Consider the following 23,316-nt stretch of genomic DNA (forward strand, 5'->3'; position numbering starts at 1 on the left):
TATTATTATTTAAATTTGATTTATGATAACATATCCATCATTGCCACCAATTGCAATTCTATTGGATCAAAGAGGAATTGAAAATGTTAGTACATTTCTTATTATTCAACTGTGAGTTCTATTAGATTGAACTTACGATTTATTATCTGGAGAGAAAGAAATAGAGTATGAGGGATCATCATGACCCTTTATCTCTGCTACTTGTTGTGTGTTGTCAAGGTTGAATAGTCGGATATTGAATTGTAAATCATCTTGTTTGTCTCTTCTTGAATAAGAATAATCTGGTGTGGTTCCTGTTGCAAAAGCAATCATCTAAAGGTCGAGTTAAATAGATTTGTGAATTAATACATTGCATTATTGATGACAGATACTTGTGTGGTCAATATAGCTCACTTACGGGAGGAGTAGTAGATGATGTAGTCGTATCGTTGACACTGCGACCAATGCTAAATGAACGAATGAACCTCCAAGTATTGTTTTCATACAATCTGACGATACCACCGCGGGTTACAACCATACTTTGGTCTCTGGTCCATTTGATTCTGCCACACGCACTTCCCTCGACAATCAAGTGACCAATTCTCTCTTGTCTACATCAAAGATATGAATTCTGCCATTACAATGACCCAATATATACTTGTTCGATGGTGACCAGCTAACACAAGTATATTGGGGTGGTGCATGTCCTGGGGCCTGGTTCTCTGTTAAAGTAAACAAAGGTGTCACTATATTTAAATTACAAGGGAGGAAGTAAATGTTTACAAAGATTCTGTTGTAGTTGCAATTGGGTATAGTAGATAATTACATTTCTTTTCATTATCTGGATCAAAAGAGCACACTTTGATCTTTGATTGAATTTAGCCGACACTGCGATACGAGAATGCGATATGTGTATCTCCGTGAGAGAACTCAACACAATTAATAAAGGTATTGGGCTCACAATCGATAACCTCTAATAACTCACCAGAGACTGCCGTACCCCATAAATACACTGAGTATCTTGAAGTTGAAACCATATACCTAGAGTCTTGAGTGATACTGATTGATCCGACTGAATCGGGGTGAGTAAACTTGTTGACGAGTAAACCATTCGAGGTATCCCATTGAGACACGTTCTCATCATGTGATGCAACGAATAGTCTATCACCTTGTCTATTATATTTTAAATCTGTGATTCTTGCTTGATGAAAATCTAATATCATAGTTGACTTCTCACATATAACAAAGAGTAATCGGCTACAAGATACTCTGTGCTCTTTTGATCCAGATAATGAAAAGAAATGTAATTATATACCCAATTGGAGCGATTGCAACTACAACAGAATCTTTGTAAACATTTACCTCCTACCTTGTAATTTAAATATAGTGACACCTTTGTTTACTTTAACAGAGGCCCAGGACATTCACCACCCCAATATACTTGTGTTAGCTGGTCGCCTTTGAACAAGTATATATTGGGTCATTGTAATGGCAGAATTAATATCTTTGATGTAGAAACGAGAGAATTGGTTCACTTGATTGTCGAGGGAGGTGTGTGTGGCAGAATCAAATGGACCAGAGACCAAAGTATGGTTGTAACCCGCGGTGGTATCGTCAGATTGTGTGAAAACAATACTTGGAAGCTCATTCGTTCATTTAGTATTGGTTGCAGCGTCAACGATACAACGACATCATCTACTACTCCTCCCGTAAGTGAGCTATATTGACCACACAAGTATCTGTCATCAACAACAATACAATGTATTATTAATTCACAAATCTATTTAACTCGACCTTTAGATGATTGCTTTTGCAGTGGGAGACACACCAGATTATTCTTATTCAAGAAGAGACAAACAAGATGATTTACAATTCAATATCCGACTATTCAACCTTGACAACACACAACAAGTAGCAGAGATAAAGGGTCATAATGATCCATCATACTCTATTTCTTTCTCACCAGATAATAAATCGTAAGTATATAATAGTAATAATAATAATAATAATATTCACTGTTGTCTTTCTCTCATTCTATTCCTCTTCTATCGCTCTACCAACTGCGCTATCTACAATAATAATTAATAATAATAATAATATAATAACTGTAGTGTGGTAATGTTAATGACAATATAACAACAATAATATAATAATAATATCCTTTATTGAATCTATAACAATACAATTTAAATATAGTTCAAGAAGAGATAAACAAGGTGATTAACAATTCAATATCAGACTATTCAACCTTGACAATACACATGCCTCATCCTCTATTTCTTTCTCACCAGATAATAAATCGTAAGTATATAATAGTAATAATAATAATAATAATAATAAAAATAATTAAAATTAATAGAGTAGGATGCTAATATTTCCTATTCTCTGGTTATATAGAATTGCAATTGGTGGCAGTGATGGATATGTCATCATAAATGAAATTAAAAAATCATAAAAGAATAGAGAGGATTCAGACTAAGTACTTGTGTACTTGGAAAGAAATAATCAACAATTTCATTCATTTTTATTTTAACACTTGAACAAATTAACAAAATCCAAAACAGAAGTTTGATTGAATTTATCGGTAGTTTTGAATAAATCTTGAATGGCAGATAGGGATTGTTGTGGAACTGGACTATCCTTGAGAGCATTAAAGAATTTTGATTCGATCAATGGGAGAGCTTCTTGACGACGACGACGATGACCGATTGGATATTCAACCTCTACATCATCACTGGTGGTACCGTCCTTGAAGAATATTTGGATACGATTGGCAATGGAACGTTTCTCTGGGTCGAGATAATCGGCAGAGTATTGAGTGTTTTCGACACAGACCATCTTGTCACGCAATTGATCGATCGATGTATCGCCAATGGCAACCTTGTCCTCGTAGTGGTCGGCATTGAGATCACCATAGATCATACCTATAGCAGACATGTATTGAATGCAATGGTCACGATCGGCTGGGTTGTTGAGTGGTCCCTTTTTGTCAATGATACGAATGGCAGACTCGTGAGTGGTGATGACAATCTTTTCGATGGCATCGACACCTCCCTTTTGCTTGTAGAGTGGATGCAAACGAATGGAACATTCAACAGCGGTTTGAGCATGATACTCGGCTGGGTAACTGACCTTGAAGAGTACATTCTCCATGACATAGCTTCCGTATGGACGTTGGAACTTGAATGTGTTTCCCTTAAAGTGAACGTCATAGAATCCCCAAATCTTGGCAGACAAGGCAGTTGGATAACCCATCTCACCCTTGAGTGCAAAGAGTGAGAGATGAACAGCACGGCTGGCAGCATCACCAGCAGCCCAACTCTTTCTAGAACCAGTGTTTGGGAAATGACGGTAGGTACGGAGACTTTGACCATCGACCCAGGCATTTGATACGGCATTGAGTACTTGATCACGTGTGCCACCGAGTAATTGAGCAACGACGGCAGTACTAGCGACCTTGACCAAAACGACATGGTCAAGACCGACACGATTGAAACTGTTTTCGAGAGCCAATACACCTTGAATTTCATAGGCCTTGATCAATGCAACCAATACATCGTTCATGGTCAAAGGTGGTAGACCAACCTTGATGTTTTCTCTAGACTTGTACTCGGCCACAGCCAAGATGGAAGCAAGATTGTCAGAAGGATGACCCCATTCACGACCCAACCAAGTGTCATTGAAATCTAGCCATCTATTCATACAACCAATATTAAAGGCAGCTTGTACTGGATCCAATACATAGTCTGTACCTGGTACATGACAACCATTTGGTACAACAGTTCCTTCAACAGTTGGACCCATCAACTTTGTACATTCCTTGTACTTTAATGCCAACAAACCACAACCAATAGCATCAAACAAAGTTGCCTTTGCAGTACTAAATGATTCATCTGTTGTTGGTTTATAGTTTAATACATAATCTGCTATATCAACAATCTCTTGATCCCATTTTTGATTTGAACTAGAACTAAATGTTGTATGTGTCATTATAGATATATAGATAGATAGATAGTACTATAAAAAATTTTAACAATGATCATGTGATGAACTTCTTGAACAAAGATTGTGTATAAAATTTTATAAAAAAATTAAAAAATTAAAAAGAGATCTTTTGTTTTTTTTGGTCAATGCAATCTTTCGATTCCCAAGTCGGGAAATACTAGTATAATAAACACAAATGAGTCATTTTTTTAAAATAAATATTATTGTTGTTTTGGTTTGTTTATTATTTCTTTTTTTTTTAGAGATTAATAACATTTTGTCTTTTTTTTGAACTTTCCAAAGTATTTGAAAGTAACATAACGATGGTCATTGGACCAACACCACCTGGAACTGGTGTAATTTTACTAGCAACCTCTTTTACATTGACATAATCTACATCACCACACAGCTTACCATCGACAGAGTTCATACCAACATCAATGACAACTGCTCCCTCCTTGATCCATTCCTTTTTGACAAAACGAGCTTGACCAATCGCTGCAATGACAATATCTGCTTGTTTTACTTGTGATGGTATATCTGGTGTTTTAGAGTGACAAATAGTGACGGTAGCATCACGATTCATCAACATTAGGGCCACTGGAAGACCAACAATATTAGATCTACCCAATACTACAGCCTTTTTACCAGCAATCTCTACACCACTTCTATCCAACATCTCTATGCAACCACGTGGTGTACATGGTTGAAATGTTGCATTTCTTCCACGCATACCAAGTGATCCAATATTAATTGGATTGAAACCATCAACATCTTTACTAATATCAATCTCGTTCAATACCGATGCCTCGTTGATATGTGATGGTAATGGTAGTTGAACAAGAATACCATCTACAGCTTCATCTTGATTATATTTCTTTACAATATCTATTACCTCTTGTTGTGTTGTAGTTCCTGGTAATAAACAATCAATTGATTCAAATCCTAAATCTGATGCTGTTTTCTTTTTATTTCTAACATAGGTCTAGAAATAGAGAGTAAGTAAGTAAGTAAGTAAGTAAGTAAGTAAGTATATTGATATATATATATTTCTTACTTACATGAGAATCAGGTCTATCACCAACAAGAATAACAACCAAACAAGGAGCACGTTTACCTTGAGCTATCAGCTTTTCAACTTGAATCTTTATATCTTTTTTAATATCGGCCGATATGATTCTACCATCTATTATTTTTGGATCAACGTTTGTTGTAGTAGTAGCAGCTGACATGTTATTGAATATAATATGTTTATAAAGGAAAGTTGATAATGAACTGTTAGTTTAGTTCGTTTCATTAATATTGATCATTCTTAAAGATGATGATGAATCATCAATTTGTTTTTAATTTTGTTTTTTTTTTTAAAACAGAATAGCCGCATTTGGCCGAAATTTCATCTTTCATCATTACCGATTTGGGGTTATATATAATTAGTTGTTTGTGTGTGTGTTTATTTTACTGTTTTTAAACGTGAGACATTGATTCAGTGATCAATCTGTTACCCTTGACAAGAGTCTTGTATTGTTCTGGTACGGCAATTTCAACGAGATCATCATTTGGAGTGGCACCTGGGATGAGTACGTTCATTTCAGATGACTTGGAGGTGACGATTTCAGTGGCCAAAGATTCTTGTGAGAGATAGAGTTGACAACCAGAGGTCTTGTCGATAGAGACTGATGGTACCTTACCGGTCACTTGTACTTCAACAGAGATACAGTTGACGAGTTCACAGGAAGAGATGGCATTTTCAAAGACGATGGCTGTCTTTTTGCAATTGTCGACGGTGATGGCATTGACCTTTCCTTTGATTTGAATGACAGAGTCTTGGCATTGGTAGATGTAGACGGTTTGACGTGGATCAGTGTCGGCAATGACAATGTTCTTGTTACCCTTTTGGAACTCGACACACCACTTGTTGGATTCGAGAGCAAATTTGGGTGGCTTGGCTGGGGCGGCGGCAGCCTTGGCGGTGGTGGTGGTGGTAGTAGTCTTGAGATCATCAGCCTTGACGACAGATGACTTGTTTGGGTTGTTCTTTGACTTCATGTCATCGGTAACCTTTTTCAAACCAGAGGTGACACCTTCACCCTTTCCAAGTTGACTGAAAACGGCAGACATATCGGCAGCTGGTTTCTTTGGCTTGTTGTCGTCGAGGTAGCCAGCTGGTGGTGGAGGTGGTGGGGCTGGAGCACCAGTTGGGGCTGGTGGAGCACCGGCTGATGGAGCAGAGGATGCTGGAACAGATGATGGGGCATTGCCACCCTTTGGATTCCATGTAAGACCGGTGGTGTGGTATTGCTTGATGTACTTTTGGAGATCACCCAAAAAGGCGTTGTATTGTTGAACCCAATCAACTTGTTGTTGGTTGACACCCTTGAATTCCTTTAAGATTCTGTTGGTGTAGAATTCAGCAGATGCCTTCATCTCGGCAACGTGTGGAGCTGGTGTTGGTTCAACAAGAACCCAGCTGAGGAATCCAATACTCTCAGAGATGGCTGAAAGGTTATTAAAGACCTTTGATGATCTGTTGGCGTTACGAAGAGCTTCGATCTTTTGAGCATGCAAGTTGATTGGTTGAATCAATTGAACGAGTGCATCTTGAGTTGGCTTCTTTGAGTTTGAAGCAAGTGCAATCAATTGTTTCTCTGATTCAAGTGCTGCAATTAATTCATCAACCTAAAATATAAAGGAATAGGTAGAGAGAGAGAGAGAGAGAGAGAATTAATATTGTTGTTGTTGTATATATTTATCATTTTTGACCAATTTGTTTTCAACATACTTGTTGAGCGAGTTCTGGAGCCAATTGCTTTGAAAGAGCAACAAATGGAACGATGTGTTGATCAACCAAATTTTGGAATTCAGTGACGGCAGCGGCAGATGGAGCAGAACCGGCGGCAGCAGCTGGAGCAGAACCAGCAGCAGCACCAGAAGCCAAAGCCTTTTCAACAGTTTCAAGACGTTGAGTGGCAGTATCCAATCTCTTTAAGAGGGTGTCCAAAGTTGATTCTAATTGATTCATTTTTTTGATATGTTACAAATAATACAAATAATAAAAAAAATATAAAGTAGTAGGTTTTGAAGTTGACTATTTAAAAATACTAGTAATAGTAGTAGTAGTAGTAGTAGTAGTAGTAGTAGTAGTAGTTATTGTGTATTAGTAATGTTACAAAAACTGATCGCAGCAGCTGTAATATAAATATATTTACCAAAGCAAGCAGATAATAATGAAGAGAGTGTGTGAAGCAGTGAAAAGCTAACCCAAAGGATATTTATTCAAAAAAAAAAAATGAAAAATTTACAATAATAAATTCTTTCCACTATTTTTTTTTGAACACCACACCAAGCCAGACAAAAAAAAAATGGGTTGGGCATCGAACTGTGAACGCAAGAGGAAATAATTATATGCAAAGACGATGATCCCGATGACATCGGACGAATATAATATAATATTATAGTATCGTATAAAAAAACACGTGCCTTCAAATTTATTCATTGATAAATCCTTCAATATCATTTTCATTAATCATATCGAATCCTGAAATATTATAGTTTGGTGAAGTACTAATATTTTGATTTCTATTTATTACCCTAGTTGGTGTCATTGTTTGAGGTGATTGTTGACTATTATTTTTAACTATATTATTATTATTATTATTATTATTATTATTATTATTATTATTATTATTATTATTATTTTGATACAATGGAAGTGATTTATTTTCTTGTCTAAAAAATAAATCAAAAATATTAATAAATAAGTATTTACAATTTATAACGTTCTTTCTTTTTGGTTACCTTTTCCTTGAGGACGATAATTTAATTTGTAACTCTAGGGCATAATAAGTAAATAATGAACCACTAATTAATATTCCAACAAAAAATAATACAAATAGACTTGTTGGAATATCATGCTCATTCATTTGATGCCATTTATAAATAAGATAGAAATGATCTGGTTTCATTCCTCTATGAATCTCTTCATCATTATCTAAAGTTAAAGTTAAAGGTATCAATATAGTTGTCTCTTTGGAGAAATATTCTACTCTGTTTTTTTTAAAAAAAACCTACAATCCAAAGTAAATTTAACATCTATTAAATCATCGTTTGCATAGTATAGATTAAATTCGATATGATTTAAAAATGTTCCATTTCCATCAGCCACTGTGATCCATGTCGTAGTAAACTTATCGAAAAAGGAAAAACTCCTAAATTCATTAAATGTAAGTAAAGATGAAGTAGAAGATGAAAAGGGGAGGATATAGAGAGATCTAGTTTTGTTACATTTTGTATAAAGAATCTTTAGTCAAATCGACAGAGGTAAGTGATGAAAGGGTAATGGTTTTATCAATCTTGAATCTAGGTGAAAACTTTGCCTTTATATCTGTCCATTCTGTTGATTTCTAGATAGATATATATATATGGTTCCATATCAGTTACTATAGTTGTTTGGTTGTTGTTGTAGTCATACCATATCATGAATACTCTTTTTTGAGAATCTTATTAAATCACCTGTTCTTAATGCATCTACCATATGTTGATCATTATTGATAAACAATAATAATATTGTTATCAATAGTATAAATAGTGATCGCTGATTGTTGTTGTGTCGGTTCATTGTATTGGTTAATTTTATATTGATGAATGCATTCTTCTTGTAGTACTCATGCAGTCAACAATGAACTTACTTTGATTTTTTTTTTTTGAGGTTTTTTTTTTTTTTGGACAAACAAGCATTGGACGTCACACCGAAAGGGGACAGGCTCCTGACGATCGTCGTTTACTTTGTTTGTGTCTATTCTCTTTCTTTCTTTTTGTTAATATATCTCACTCTCTGGAATACCTTCCTACTACTCCTACTCTTTACTCTACTACTACTACTACTACCCCTCAACCAACTTCAAGTGTTTTAAACATAGAAGCAATAGTACAACCCACCACAAACACAAGTTATCATTTCAACAAACAGACGACGACGACAAAGACCAGCATTGATCATTTTGACAAAAAAGTAGTAGCAACAACATTCATTACAGCAGGAAGAGTTATGAGACTGGAATAGAGAGAGATCATCATTCATTCATTCATTCATCACATTGAAAAGTATAAAACTCAAAAAAGGTAGGTGAATTGTACAAATACAACAAACAATCTATTTTAAATTTTCCCCAACTCTACTCTCCACATTCCCACAATTCACCTCTCTTTCTTTTTTTTTTAATTTTTTAATCTACATCACGACGATCCTCAAGAGCTTCTTCTTTTTCTTCTTCTTGTTTTATAAACAATATCCCAACCTACCTCTAAAAAAGTTCAATCACATTTACCTTTTACTCTTTAATAATACTATTCAATGCACATTAGTTACTTACTATTATCATTTTTAACTACCAACAATAACAATAACAAAAGAACATAGAGAAAGCAGAGAGAGATAGAAAAAAGAACAATATAATATATACAATATAAGAAATGGATGAATTTGAAACTGCAGTGACCTATAGTTTCGACCCATTAATTGAAGAGGACCTAAAACAAAAGGCATTGCAATACACAAACAACGTAAAGGAATCACCAGAAGGATGGAAGTTTTGTCTTGAACGATTATTCAAAACAAACTCTGTTCATGTTAAGTTCTTTTGTTTCCACGTATTTCAAGATTTAATATTACACAAACATGCATCACTTTCAGAGTTTGAAAGAACAAAACTCAAATCAACTTTGATTGATTGGGTAAAAATACATTTAACAAAAAATACAGAAGAACTTGGTATGTAGACAACACTGTCAATCACTAGTGATCCTATCTCCTTTCTCTCTCTCTCTCTCTCTTTGATTATTAACTCATCATTTCTTATATATATATTTATTTTAGCAATTAAAAATAAGTATGCACAGATCGTTGTACTATTATTTAAACAAGAGTATCCTGAACAATGGCCAAACTTTTTTAATGAATATTTATCACTCTTGCAAGTAGGAGGTGTCCCCGCTATTGATATCTTTCTCAGAATATTAAAGGCAATCGATGAAGAAGTAGTTTCTTTTAATGTACACAGATCAACTACAGAATTGGCTCAAAATACTCAAATTGTAAAAATCACACATGATATAAATATATATATTGAATCATTAATCTAACTTTTCTTTTCTTTTCTTTTTTTTACCGTTTTTTTTAGAAAGATTCAATGAGAGAAGGAGCAATAAAAGATATCGTAAAATCATGGTATGATATATTAATGGTTTATCATAAAACAATGCCACAACTTGCAAAATTGGCATTACAAAATATTAAATATTATGTTGGTAAGAGTTAAAATATATAAAAAAAAAAAACCAAGAAAAAGATAATAATCAAATTGTTAACAAATCTTTTTTGTTTCTTTTTTATTTTATTTTAGGATGGATTGATATTAATTTAATAGTAAATGATAAATTTATACCATTATTTTGTCAATTATTAAACTCTAATGCTTTACGTGAAGAGATATGTGAATGTTTTAAAGAGATTATAAACAAGGGTATGGATTCAAAGGCAAAGATGTTGTTGATTCAACAATTACAAATCAAAAATATAGTAAAATTTGTAGTATTGGACGATGTCGATTTCATTGTTAAAATTGGTAATCTCGTCAATCTAACGGGTATGGAGGTATTGAGAAGTTTGGAATCTCAATCAACAACAACCACCAGTGCTACTGCTGCCTCTGCACAACAAACCAATGGAAACCATTCAAAATCAAATGGAACACCCGACACTGCGACCACCAAAAAGGTGTCATCACCCATTGTCGATCCACAGGGTGAACAATTGCTCGATGAAATGTTGGGATTATTGTTTGAATTTTTAAACAATGAAAATAATGAAGTATCATCAACTGTTCTTGGTTTCTCTGCTTTGTATATAACACGAGTATGTACTTTAAATGTATTGTAAAAAAAAATTCAAAATTAAATTATAATTTAAATTCTCATTCAGTCCATTCTAACCTCTTTTTCCTTTTCCTCCTCATTTTTTATTTAGTTAAAAAATATTAAACCATTAAACGAAAAGCAAGTAGAACATATAACCATGTTGGTACAAATTATTCGAAACAAGATGAGATATCCAGCTGATTATAATTTCCAGAATTCTGAAGGCGAGAGTGAACAGCAATTCCTTGAACTTCGATCGAGTCTTGCTTCACAGTTTAGAAATATCTTTCGTCTTTGTCCTGAGATGGTGGGATCATTTGTTGACACTCTTTTAAATAATGTCATTCCAAATCTCGAACGATTTTCATTCTCTGATATTGAAGTATCAATTCATCTCTTGTATCAAATGGGTGAAGGAATATCTCATACCTCTGAAGAAACAATGAAAGCATTTGAAAAATTCTTTGGTCAAATGGTTGTATTTTTGGCTTCTAGTAGTATGTAAACAAAAACAAATCTAAAATATTATAATATTTATTTATTTATTTATTTAACCTTTATTATTTTTATTTTATAGAAATAGCAAGAACAGAAATTCATCAAATAGTATCATTAACATATTTTGATACAGTAGTTAGATATGCCAAGAATATACCATCTACAACAGAAAATCTTACAATGATATTGGCATCATTTTTAGATGGAAGAGGAGTTCATAGTCGAAACCCAATCGTCAGAAGTCGAGCAGGTAATCTTTTAAACAAATTGGTCAAACAATTAAAGATACAACTTTTCCCCTTTATCAACAATATAATCGAATCACTCAAGAACCATTTGATCATATCATATGACATTCAAAAGGAAGTACCGTTTGAAGAGCAACTAAACTTTTATGAATCACTTGGCTATCTTATAGGCAGTGCAAACCTCCCACCACAAGACGAACAAAACTATGTCGAAAAGATCTTGTCGCATCCCTACAAAAGAATGGAAGAGATCATCTCGAGGGAACTTTACAAACCGATACAAAGGAATTACCATACCACTCTACGCAACTCTACCAATTGATCTCTGTCATTGGTACTTTTAGTAAAGGTTTCTCTCCTTTTAATTTTTCAACCAACCAACCAAAACCAGAACCATGTCCCTATAAAATCTACTTTACAAAATCTTTACAATTAATCATTCAATTACCTAATTTATTACCTTTAAATGAAGATATTAAATCAAGAGTATGTAAAAAAACAAAAACAAAAAAAAAACACAATATTAACATTATTTATTATTTTCTTTTTAGACATATTTTTATTTACATAGAATGGTAGATTGTTTAGGAAATGATTTAAAACCAATGTTGACAACGATTTTACCAACATTATTAAATCATAGTAGTCAAAAGATTGAAAACATTAGCGAATTTATACTTTTTATCAACCAATTGATGAATAGATTCAAAGATTCAATCTCGTCAATCATGAATGAACTGTTGTCACCGATTATTATGCGTGTCTACAAACCGATTGAACAATCAGCCGTTTCACCACCAGAACCCAATAGTGATGAAGAAAGAGCCATTGCCGAACTGCAAAAGACCTACTACACCTTTTTGGTGACAGTTCTCTCATCATCGCTGTCTGCTGTTTTTACCACATCTTCTAACCTTCCAATGCTCCCGGCCATCCTCACCAGTGTTATCAACGGATGCACAAATGCAAACGACGCCTTGCAAAAGACATCGTTTACCATTGTCAGAAAGATGACCGAAGAATTTGGACAATCAGGCAACAAACCTATCGAAGGGTTTGGCACATTTGTCTATGAAAGCGTGTTACCAGTTTGTTTCCAAGTACCACTCCAACCAAACTACAATATGCTCGAACTCCAAGAGATTATCAAGACACTCAAATTGATTGGAGCAAAATATGGCCACGAGATTGTCATCACCTATCTATCTCAAAAATACCTCCCACTCTACAGCACCATCATCAACAAATCCGCCTCTGAACAAATTCTTTCACAATTCTCTCGCCTTTTGCCACCAACAACACCAAACAAGGATTTCCAAGAGTTTTTTAAAAACTTTATCAAACAATTGAAATCTTCTCCAAAATAATGAATAAGAAAAAAAAAAACAAAAAAAAAACAAACACAGTAGATTAGATTGGATCAATCGATTGATAACTTTTTACCATTTCACATCAAATATCTTATTTCTTTATTTTTCTCTCAACCCTCTCCCCCCTCCCTCTTTCTCTCTCTCTCTATCTATCTCTACCTACCGACCCTTCATATAACAACATCAACCAATTGGTGCATGACCGAAATATTTAATATCACCAAACCAAAATAATAATAATAATTAATTAATAATAATAATAAAGCAAATAATGATATTAATCATTATATGCTAAATATAATAATAATTTAATAAAATTTAGAGAATCGTAAATTGTCTTTCATTTTCTAAAACAACTACTTCTTCTTTTTTAAGTTTCCTTGTTCCATATTTTTTGAAGTTCGAGATTTTAAAAAAAATTGGCAAGGTCATTTGACTTTTTTAGGGTCAACAACCATTTCTTTTGTTTTTTTGAAGTTGGCACTGCAGTGCATGATCAAAGGGTCAACATCATCAATTTCTTTTTTTTTCTGTATAAATATATATTTTATCACACATTTCATATACTTGTATATATAATCAACAATAGTAGTTGTAAAATGGCAAGAGACGAAGAATTCGAACAACAATACGCTGCCTTCCAAAGTGAATCAGCTGTATCATCTGAACAACGTGTTCTCTACTTTATCAATGCTCTCATCGTATCATTGGTTCCAGTTTGTATGTATAATATAATATGATGATGATTATATATATATATACTAATAATAATTAATCTATCCTTAATACCACAAACAATTCAATCAACTCAATTAATCGAATTCTTCTATCTTGTAGATTTATATCACGCCATCTTTTTCTTATCATTTGAACAATACTTTATCGTTTATGGTGCAGTTACATTGTTCAGTGCCATCGTTCTTACATTTGCATACAACAATATCTTTAGAATGAAGAGACTTAAACTCTCTGCTCAACGTGATCACATTATCACATTGAACAAGACCAAGGCCCAAACAACCGACAAAAAGGCCATCTTTACTGCCAAGAAGGAGGCTCAATCTCTTGTTACTTCACATGAAGCCATTGCTCAATCAATCATGTACAACAATGCCCTCTATTTGGTCAGTGTTTTGGTTTTCTCCTTTATCATCTTTAAGAATGTTGCTCTTGTCTACAACTACATTGCTTCAATTGCTTTGGCTGCTGGTGTTACCACCTTTTTGTCAACCGGAACAAAGCACTAAACTTTTAAAAAATAAAATAATAATAATATAATAATATAATAATATAATAATAGTATATCTATCAATATATATATATATGTATATATGTATCTATAATATATATCTAAATATCAGTACCTATATATATATTTTAAAGCCAAAAGTTAGATCCCATGTCTCTCAGAAACCCACATACTTTGTGTGTTTTTTTGTGGGGATAGATAGAATACTCTTCTTTGGAGTACCTGGTATGTGTGGATCCACCTAAAGAACAATAACCCATACCTACGACGGGTGATCGATAGCCAATTAGTGACGACAAGTGAGAGCGGGGATCTAGAAAAATCAATCTAGTTCAAGTTCCAAAAGAATGTTGCCCCGATCACAAAACAGATACCCACCCAACGCTGATCGATGGGGGGGTGTCATTGTGAATGAAAACCGCTGTTTTTTTTTGTTGGGAAAAACATCGCGAAGTAGTTTGAGGTTTTTTTTTCATCCAATTAATTCACCTATTACAATTGAATCATTATCTTAATAGTCCTCTCATCACAATCCCCCCCCTCATTTTTTTATTGTTGATTTGTTTATTGTTTTTTTGTTTATGTAAATATTTATAGTTAGTAAAAATAGAATAGAATAGATAATAATCACATCATAATATCATAGTTTTTGTTGACACACTTGATCAATTGTTTCAAGTTTTTAAGAGAAAGAAAGATTAGCGCAATCCCCCCCACCCACCTTTTTTGTAATATATATATATTTTCCTTTTTTTTTTTTATATATAAATAGATTTATTTGATTCATCAGTCCTCACTCGTTTGTGTAAGTATTTGATAGTAGTAGTAGTAGGATCAAAGGATCACCTATATTCATTTCATATATATATATATATACTAAACAAAATCTTATTATTATTATCTTAGTATAACTATCACACACACCAAACCTACCATTGTATTTATTTCACAACAGTTCCTTTTTTTAAAAACAAAAAAAAAAAAAATACAGTATCGTCGATCACCACCACCATCAACCAGCATCAGCATCAATCATCATCATCATCATCATAGCCATCCACCACCATCTACAATAATGAGTTGTATATCAAAACCAAAAACAGAGGAAACAAAGATCTCGGGAGAGATTGATAAGGAATTAAGACATGAAGAGAAACGTATGAAAAGAGATATTCAAATATTGTTATTGGGTGCAGGTGAATGTGGAAAGAGTACTATCTTTAAACAATTAAAAATCCTACAAGACAATGGTAAATGGCAAGATCACGAACTATTAGAGTTTAGAAACTCAATCTATATAAATATAACATCTCAACTGGCAGTGTTGGCTAGTGCTGCATCTGAATTAAATATTGCACTCTTGCCAGAGCATACAGAGGCTGCAGAGAGAATAAAGAAAATGCAACCACTCATCGATGAATGGACCGATCAAACAGCAGATGACGCATTCAAGCTATGGTTGGATCCAGGCATTCAGCAGGTCTACGAAAGAAGAGACAAAGATTTCCAACTCAACGACTCTGCCAAATACTTTTTCGACAATCTGCTCAGAATATCAGACTCTAAATATATACCAACACCACAAGACGCACTCAGATCAAGAGTAATGACAAAGGGTATAGTCGAAGCTGAAGTATGTTTCGATGGAATCAATATGAAAATTATAGATGTCGGTGGTCAAAGAAGTCAAAGAAGAAAATGGATTCATTGTTTTGATGGTGTTTCTGCCGTCATTTTTGTTGCTGCTTTAAGTGAATATGATCAAATGTGTCGGTATGTATATATATAGAAAATAGAAAATAGAAAATGGAAATAGAAATAGAGAATTAATTATTAATTATTTCTTAATATATAATTATATAATTTATAGTGAAGTAAAAGAAAATAGATTAGATGAATCGATTAGTCTTTTTTCAGAGATTGCAAATAGTGAATGGTTTGTTGAAACACCAATCATTCTCTTTTTAAACAAAAAGGATTTATTTATTGAAAAATTAAAAAGAGTTGGTTATAATCAATATGACAATAATTATCGTGGTATGTAATCTACAATCAAATAGTGTTATCACTATTGATCAATAGTATTTGATAGATAGTATTTAGAGATTGGTATCTAATATTTATATTTATTTCCATCATCATCAATTTTTTTCCAAAACTACTACCATCTTAGGTGACAACTCATTTAAAGATGTATCAGAGCATATTGCACAAAAATTCAAAACCGTTGTAAAGTCTACCTCTAAAAGCATCTATGTACATTATACCATAGCCATTGATACTCAAAACATTGACTATGTTTTCAAAGCCGTCAAAGAGATTCTATTACGCAAAACTATTGCAGAGTTTTAACAACAACAACAACAACAACGACGACGACGATCACACATACCATACCCTAAAACGTTCAAATCAAATCACTCAATATCGTATCTTATTGCAAACGGGTTTATTATTATAATTATTATTATTATTACTATGTTATTTTACCATCACATCCAAAATATATACTTTTAATAAACCTCTGATACATGTTGAGCCTTCCCCTGATTTTTCCTTTTTTTTTTTTTTTTTTTTATTTTGATTTTTTTTTTTGTAGCAAATTATCTTCTCTTTTCTTCACCACTCTTCCAACACTAAACAACTTATCTATCTTGCAAATATATAAAGAGAGAGAGAGAGTTTAATAGTACTATTATATTAATACTTACTTTAGACAACAAGCAAGAGGATGAGTAAAACAGCTCAACCAATTCAACTCACACCAGAGGAAGAACAAAAGAAGTTCTTAGAGGAACAAAAGAGATACCTTGAAGAAGCCAAGAACAATGTTATGGTTCAAGGTCATCACATGAAGGTAAGTTTGGACAATGCCAAACTTATGGATGCACTAAAGTATGCATCAAACATTATCAACGAGCTTCGTACCTCTTTGTTGTCACCAAAGTCTTACTATGCTCTCTACATGGTTGCCTTTGATTATCTTCAACATCTCAATACCTACCTATTCGAGGAAAAGCATGGAAAGAAAATGATTGAACTCTATGAAATCGTTCAACATGCTGGTAATGTTTTACCAAGATTGTAAGTCACAACTAAAATATATATATATATATTATATATAGTAGATAGTACTTTCTCAAACTAAACTTTTCTTATTCATATTCATTGATTTTAGATATCTTTTAATTACAGTTGGATCAGTTTATATTAAAACTAAACAAGCACCAGCAAAGGATGTACTCATGGATCTTATTGAAATGTGTAGAGGTGTTCAACACCCAACTAGAGGTCTCTTTTTGAGATATTATCTCAGTGAAGTTACCAAGGATAAATTACCAGATGCAGAGTCTGATGATGTTGGGTAAGTGAATATATATATATATATATATATATTGGATATTAGTTTTCAATAATATTGACATTATAGTCTATTTTTTATTTTTTATATTTTTTAGAGGATCAGTTTATGATTCAATTGAATTTATTATTCAAAACTTTACTGAAACCAACAAGCTATGGGTTAGAATGCAACACCAAGCTCCAAACCGTGACAAGGATAGAAGAGAAAATGAAAGATTAGATCTCCGTGTTTTGGTCGGAAAGAACTTGTCTCGTTTATCACAATTGGACGGTGTTGATGTAAAGGTTTATTCTCAAACCGTACTTCCAAAGGTTGTTGAACAAATTATCAATTGTAAAGATAAAATTGCTCAACAATATCTTATGGAAATTCTTATTCAAGTATGTCAAAAAAAAAAAGAAATAGAAAGAAAAACCTTTACTTAATCTATTTTTTCTATTTTTTATTTTAGGTATTCCCAGATGAATTCCATTTAGCAACATTGGATACCATTATTTCAACTTGTTCACAATTACAACCAGGTGTTGATGTAAAGACCATCATTGCTTCTTTGATTGATAGATTGGCCAATTATGCTTCTCGTAATTCAATTCCAGATGATATTGATATCTTTTCCATCTTCTTTAGCAATGTCAAGGAAGTTATCAAGGTATGTAAAAAAACAATATTCCCTTCTTTTCATTTCACTTATTCAAGTTTTTTTCCCCTATTTCTTATTTAGGCAAGACCAAATATGGAATTACAAGATATTCTTGGATTACATGTATCATTATTAAATCTTACACTTAAATGTTATCCAGAAAAGAGAGAAAATGCCAATGAAGTATTGGGATTATGTCAAAGTATTTTGGCCACCAAGAGCAAGGAAGAAATCAACAAGCCAAGTTGCGTCAAGCAAATTGTTCAACTCTTGCAAATCCCACTCGAGGTTTTCAAGAATGTCTTGGCTGTTCTCAAGCTTACTGCCTACCAACCACTCATCAAGCAACTCTCTTACAACAATCGTAAAAAGGTATCTTTGGACATTGTCAACAGCACACTCAAAAACTCTACCATCATTGAAGAGCCAGAAGAAGTCAACATTCTTCTCGAAACCATTCAAACCCTTATCAAGGACGAAGAAGACCAACCATCTGCCGATGAAATCGACAAGGAAGACTTTGTCGAAGAACAAAACAAGGTTTCCTCTCTCATTCACTTGTTCCAATCAGAGGATCCAGAGAAATTGTTCAAAATCTACATTGTCGCCCGTAGTCACTTTGGAAAGGGTGGTGCACAAAGAATCAAACACACTCTTGTACCACTTGTATTCAGATCTCTCAAGTTTGTCACCAACCTCAAGAAGCAAGTCGACGAGGGTGTCATTCAACTCGACGAACAACAATGGACTGGTATTGGTACCAAAATTTTCACATTTGTTATGGAAACTATCAAGGCACTCGTAGACATTAAGCTTGCCGAACTCTCTTTCCGTCTCTATCTCCAAGCTGTCCAAACCGCCGACAAGTGCAGTCTCCAAAAAATCACCAAAGAGTTCTCTATCAAGGCCCTCCAAATCTTCCAAGAAGATATCGCCGATTTCAAGGCCCAAGTAAATGCTTTGACTCTTCTCATCTCTACCCTCAACTCTCTCACACTTCCAGATACCGATCTCTATGAAACTCTTGCAGGTCAAACTATTAAACAAGCTTCTCGTTTATTGACTGCTCAAGATCAAGCAAAGGTTATTTCACTTTGCTCTCATTTGTTCTGGGTTTCTCATAAGAATGTAAGAGAGATAAAAAAGAGATAAAAAAAAAAAGAAAAGATAAATATATTAACAAATCTATTTTACTCTATTCTATTCTATTCTGTTTAATTTAGAGACAACACAAAGAACCAGAACAAGTTCTTCAAGCACTTAGAAAATCACTTTTAATTATTTCCAATGAATCTAATCCAGGTTTAAGTGTTTTCGTTGACATTTTGAATGAATGTCTTTACTATTTTGACCAAAAATCATCTGCTATTCCAGGTAAATTCATTAGCGATTTGGTTGAATTAATTAGAACCACTCACTGCAAGGATGGTGAATCTTCATCCATCTACCTCCAAAATACTATCAAGTATATCAACTCTAGAAAGGAATCTGATTCTTCCTATGCTGAAATCTCTGTCTAATCATCAAAGGTTTGCCACTTACTATACTCATTATTATCAATCATCGATCACTAAATATTTGTTAAAAAGAAGAAAAATAAATAATAATAATAACACCCAATTTAATAAACAAAATAAATTGTCCAATTAAATCAATTTATTTTTAGTGTGAGTGTCCGTGTTGACCATGATTGTGGGAGTGACCATGTCCATGATCGTCATGTCCATGATCATCATGTCCGTGATCATGTCCATGTCCATGATCAACTGAAGATGTATTACTATGAGAGTGACCAGGATGATTTTTGTGTTCATCATGATTCTTTTTATGTCCGTGATCACCATGGCCTTTGTGTTCTACTTGAATTTGGATAGTAATATCATTGACAAAGGATGTATAAAGAGTTCTAATTTCCTTTAATAGTGCTTGTTGGTTGACCTTGTCATCTTTGACATAAACAACCATGCTACCAACTGTATTTCCTTGTGATTGTGTCCAGAAATGGGAATCACCAATCTTGACAACACCATGCATCGTCGATACTTTGAGGTTGGCTGATTTAATTTGTGGTGCAATTGCATCGGGTGTTGTTTGTAATAGAACAAATGCAGTTCTTTTACAAATAGGAATAACTTGATAAATAATTATAAATGCAATAATGATTGAGATTAAAGAATCTGATAAATCAAAACCACTATTAAAAAAAAAGAAAGAAAGAAAAAGTAAGAAGAAGAAGATGAGTTTTTGTTTATAAATCCAACTATTTCTTTATACATACAACAATTGTGATAATAAAGTAGATAATATTACACCAAGACTTGTACAACTATCGACGATGATATGTGTGAATATTGTTACAAAGTTGTCTTGTCTAATTCTATCGTTATAAATCATATTACGGTAGTTATTGCTATTGTTGCCAATATCATCACTCTTTTTGTTGTTAGAGTGTTTAAGAGAGTGTTGTCTAAAGAATAATATTCCAACAACATTTATAACCAAACTAAATAATGCAACACTAATAACTCTTCCATGACTAAAATAAATAGAGATATAATTAATACTAAGGATTTCTTTTTCTTATTATTCTTCTTCTTATTCTTTCATACTTGTGCATATGAGGAGGTTCAAGGATACGTTCAACTGATTCCAAAAGTAAAAAGAATGAAACAAACAAAAGGAAACAACCATTTGAAAATACACCAAGAATTTCATAACGATCGTAACCATAGGTATATTCTCTATTGGTTCCTTTTTTTGAGACCAACATTGACAAGAGACTAATGACAAAGCCAATGCAGTCAAACAGTTGATGAAAGCCATCACTTACCAAACCAAGCGACTCGAGATATGCACCATAAAAGATTTCGTAAAGAGTAAAACAGAGCATCACAGCTATCCACATTGCCAATCTCTTTGCAGATTCATCTCTCATCAAATTATCATACAAATGACCAAATGATAAATTAGTTTCAAATGTAATAGAATCATTATTATTATAATAGTTGTTATTTGGATTATTATAATACTGTTGTTGTTGTGGTTGATGTTGATGTTGTTGTTGTTGATCAATGGTCTGATTAAAGTTTGGTTGTGTAGTTGTGTATTGATGACCATTACTAGTGGTTGCAGCAGTTGTAGCAGCTCTTTGTTGAATGTTACTACTATATGGATGTTGATATTGTTGTTGTTGTTGTTGTTGATGATGTTGATGTTGATGTTGTTGTCCTCCACTACCACCATCGTAGTGATTGGGATAACTCATCTTATATCTTTTTTGATTATTATCTCTTGTAATAAACTAAAATTTTAAACAAAAACTGAAGATCATGGATCGAGAGAATGGCCACCATCTCTTCATAATCATTTTTTTATATTTATATTTTTTTTCATTAACGCGATTGTTATAAATAAATAATATAATAGTATATTATGAATAAACAAACAAGAAGATATTTTTATTTGTTTGTTGTTATGATAAAAGATCAAATCAAAGTTCACCATCTTTAAAGATCTGTGGAAAAAAAAAAAGAGTAGGACGAATTCATCATCGAAGTTTCACATAAATATTATATTATTATAGTTGAATGAACGTTTCATTCAGATTCGGTAGCGCGTGTACATAGTACTATCCCTCTTTTCTCTTTACACACACACACACAAACAAACACACAGACATTAATATTAATACCACCAGTGTGGTATACTACTCTAAATTTTTTCCCTCCTCTCATAGTAAAACAACAAACAATACATTATACTGTTATAAATTAGATATATAGATAGATAGATAGATTAGATAAATAAATAATAATAATGCCACAATTTATATATTGGTTTCTATTTGCTCTTCATCAATATCTATTGATATTTGCATTTAGTGGTCTAAGAGTTTTATTACATCTATGGAGATTTTGTTTAGAATCAAAGTCAAAGATATTCAACAGAGTATGTTACAACTATATATATATATAAATACATATATATTTATTATTTTTCTCTCTTAGGTACCAGTAGAAGATAGAAAAAGAGTAGTTATTGTAGGAGGAGGATTTTCTGGGAGTATGGTTGCACAGAAATTAGAGAATGATTTTCAAGTTACATTAATCGATACCAAAGATTACTTTGAATTCACTCCAAGTATATTGAGAACTATTGTCGAACCACAACACATAAAGTCCATTCAAGTATTACATTCTCACTATCTCAAACATACCAATGTCATTCAAAAGGAATGTAGAGCTGTTGGCGCAAGAGAAGTAATTCTTGACGACCGTTCAGTACCATTTGACTATTTGGTAATCAATTCTGGCAGTAGTTACAACTCACCATTCAAAGAATCGAGTGTAGTACTATCGGCACGTGCCAACACGTTGCGTGAAAACTACTATCACATTCGTAAACTCAGAAAGATACTCATCATTGGTGGAGGTATCGTTGGAGTCGAGTTGGCTGCCGAGATTGTTAGTTCCTTCCCAGACAAGGAGGTTATCATCGTACATTCTCAGGCCAAACTCATGAACAGATTCCCCAAAAAGGCTATCAAGGATGCAGAGGATTATCTCTGCAAGCATGGCGTAAGAATCATCCACAATGAACGTGTCATTGCTCACAAGGGCAGCATTTTTGTAACAGATCAAGGTAGTGAAATCATTGCCGATCAAGCATTCCTTTGCACTGGTATCGTTCCAAATTCCGACTTTGTAAGAGCATCCTATCCAGACGTAATCTCAGAGTTTGGTTACATAAAGACAAACGAACATCTTCAAATGGTTGGTACTACCCCGTTCCGTAATGTATTTGTTGCAGGAGATGTTTTAAATATTCGTGAAGAGAAACTTGCTCAATTGGCAGAGGTCACTGCAGCTATCGTCGTTCATAATATCAAGGCTCTCGATAATCACAAGGAACAGTCAATGAAGAAATATAGATCATTCTCTAAACCTGTACTCATCAGTCTTGGAAAGTATAATGCTATTTTTGTTTACAGAGACTGGGTAATCACTGGATTTTTGGCAGCATTATTAAAAGATGTAGTAGAATTTAAAACAATGGTTAGATATTGGTAAAAA

The 23,316-nt window shown here is 33.3% G+C and overlaps 9 protein-coding genes across 9 annotated transcripts; 4 read left to right on the forward strand and 5 right to left on the reverse strand.

The window, feature by feature from the left end:
* Positions 1 to 9: 9 nt before the first annotated feature.
* DFA_10593 (uncharacterized protein) lies at positions 10 to 1,463 on the reverse strand (the record flags this gene model as incomplete). The annotated part of the gene is made up of 7 exons (XM_004354445.1): positions 10 to 58; positions 137 to 312; positions 398 to 590; positions 638 to 725; positions 965 to 1,152; positions 1,295 to 1,325; positions 1,421 to 1,463. The coding sequence occupies 7 exons, from the start codon at positions 1,461 to 1,463 to the stop codon at positions 10 to 12; spliced, it is 768 nt and encodes a 255-aa protein (XP_004354497.1).
* Positions 1,464 to 1,549: 86 nt separating this feature from the next.
* On the forward strand, positions 1,550 to 2,434 carry DFA_10594 (uncharacterized protein; the record flags this gene model as incomplete). The annotated part of the gene is made up of 4 exons (XM_004354446.1): positions 1,550 to 1,566; positions 1,827 to 1,955; positions 2,218 to 2,280; positions 2,377 to 2,434. 4 exons carry the CDS (start codon positions 1,550 to 1,552, stop codon positions 2,432 to 2,434), a joined length of 267 nt encoding a protein of 88 aa, XP_004354498.1.
* A 74-nt stretch (positions 2,435 to 2,508) lies between these two features.
* DFA_10595 (methenyl tetrahydrofolate cyclohydrolase / NADP-dependent methylene H4F dehydrogenase) lies at positions 2,509 to 5,195 on the reverse strand (the record flags this gene model as incomplete). Its single annotated transcript, XM_004354447.1, has 3 exons — positions 2,509 to 3,996; positions 4,238 to 4,948; positions 5,025 to 5,195. 3 exons carry the CDS (start codon positions 5,193 to 5,195, stop codon positions 2,509 to 2,511), a joined length of 2,370 nt encoding a protein of 789 aa, XP_004354499.1.
* Positions 5,196 to 5,427: 232 nt separating this feature from the next.
* cap (cyclase associated protein) lies at positions 5,428 to 6,982 on the reverse strand (the record flags this gene model as incomplete). The annotated part of the gene is made up of 2 exons (XM_004354448.1): positions 5,428 to 6,639; positions 6,743 to 6,982. The coding sequence occupies 2 exons, from the start codon at positions 6,980 to 6,982 to the stop codon at positions 5,428 to 5,430; spliced, it is 1,452 nt and encodes a 483-aa protein (XP_004354500.1).
* Positions 6,983 to 7,448: 466 nt separating this feature from the next.
* On the reverse strand, positions 7,449 to 8,578 carry DFA_10597 (uncharacterized protein; the record flags this gene model as incomplete). Its single annotated transcript, XM_004354449.1, has 6 exons — positions 7,449 to 7,689; positions 7,730 to 7,764; positions 7,851 to 7,951; positions 8,032 to 8,168; positions 8,245 to 8,363; positions 8,432 to 8,578. The coding sequence occupies 6 exons, from the start codon at positions 8,576 to 8,578 to the stop codon at positions 7,449 to 7,451; spliced, it is 780 nt and encodes a 259-aa protein (XP_004354501.1).
* Positions 8,579 to 9,432: 854 nt separating this feature from the next.
* On the forward strand, positions 9,433 to 12,988 carry xpot (armadillo-like helical domain-containing protein; the record flags this gene model as incomplete). Its single annotated transcript, XM_004354450.1, has 8 exons — positions 9,433 to 9,730; positions 9,836 to 10,053; positions 10,140 to 10,266; positions 10,362 to 10,873; positions 10,985 to 11,372; positions 11,453 to 11,744; positions 11,792 to 12,107; positions 12,173 to 12,988. The coding sequence occupies 8 exons, from the start codon at positions 9,433 to 9,435 to the stop codon at positions 12,986 to 12,988; spliced, it is 2,967 nt and encodes a 988-aa protein (XP_004354502.1).
* A 602-nt stretch (positions 12,989 to 13,590) lies between these two features.
* On the forward strand, positions 13,591 to 19,764 carry vps35 (vacuolar sorting protein 35; the record flags this gene model as incomplete). The annotated part of the gene is made up of 13 exons (XM_004354451.1): positions 13,591 to 13,711; positions 13,829 to 14,115; positions 15,013 to 15,045; positions 15,232 to 16,013; positions 16,111 to 16,277; positions 16,414 to 16,585; positions 16,840 to 16,921; positions 16,957 to 17,324; positions 17,419 to 17,604; positions 17,699 to 17,984; positions 18,056 to 18,253; positions 18,326 to 19,372; positions 19,468 to 19,764. 13 exons carry the CDS (start codon positions 13,591 to 13,593, stop codon positions 19,762 to 19,764), a joined length of 4,026 nt encoding a protein of 1,341 aa, XP_004354503.1.
* A 142-nt stretch (positions 19,765 to 19,906) lies between these two features.
* DFA_10600 (putative zinc transporter) lies at positions 19,907 to 21,611 on the reverse strand (the record flags this gene model as incomplete). Its single annotated transcript, XM_004354452.1, has 4 exons — positions 19,907 to 20,438; positions 20,523 to 20,780; positions 20,854 to 21,532; positions 21,560 to 21,611. 4 exons carry the CDS (start codon positions 21,609 to 21,611, stop codon positions 19,907 to 19,909), a joined length of 1,521 nt encoding a protein of 506 aa, XP_004354504.1.
* A 449-nt stretch (positions 21,612 to 22,060) lies between these two features.
* On the forward strand, positions 22,061 to 23,313 carry aifD (putative apoptosis inducing factor; the record flags this gene model as incomplete). The annotated part of the gene is made up of 3 exons (XM_004354453.1): positions 22,061 to 22,192; positions 22,252 to 23,210; positions 23,235 to 23,313. The coding sequence occupies 3 exons, from the start codon at positions 22,061 to 22,063 to the stop codon at positions 23,311 to 23,313; spliced, it is 1,170 nt and encodes a 389-aa protein (XP_004354505.1).
* Positions 23,314 to 23,316: the final 3 nt, after the last annotated feature.

The sequence above is a fragment of the Cavenderia fasciculata genome (assembly GCF_000203815.1).
Source record: "Cavenderia fasciculata unplaced genomic scaffold Scf_EU5ZYIE02H8LDV-5, whole genome shotgun sequence".
Lineage (NCBI taxonomy): Eukaryota > Evosea > Eumycetozoa > Acytosteliales > Cavenderiaceae > Cavenderia > Cavenderia fasciculata.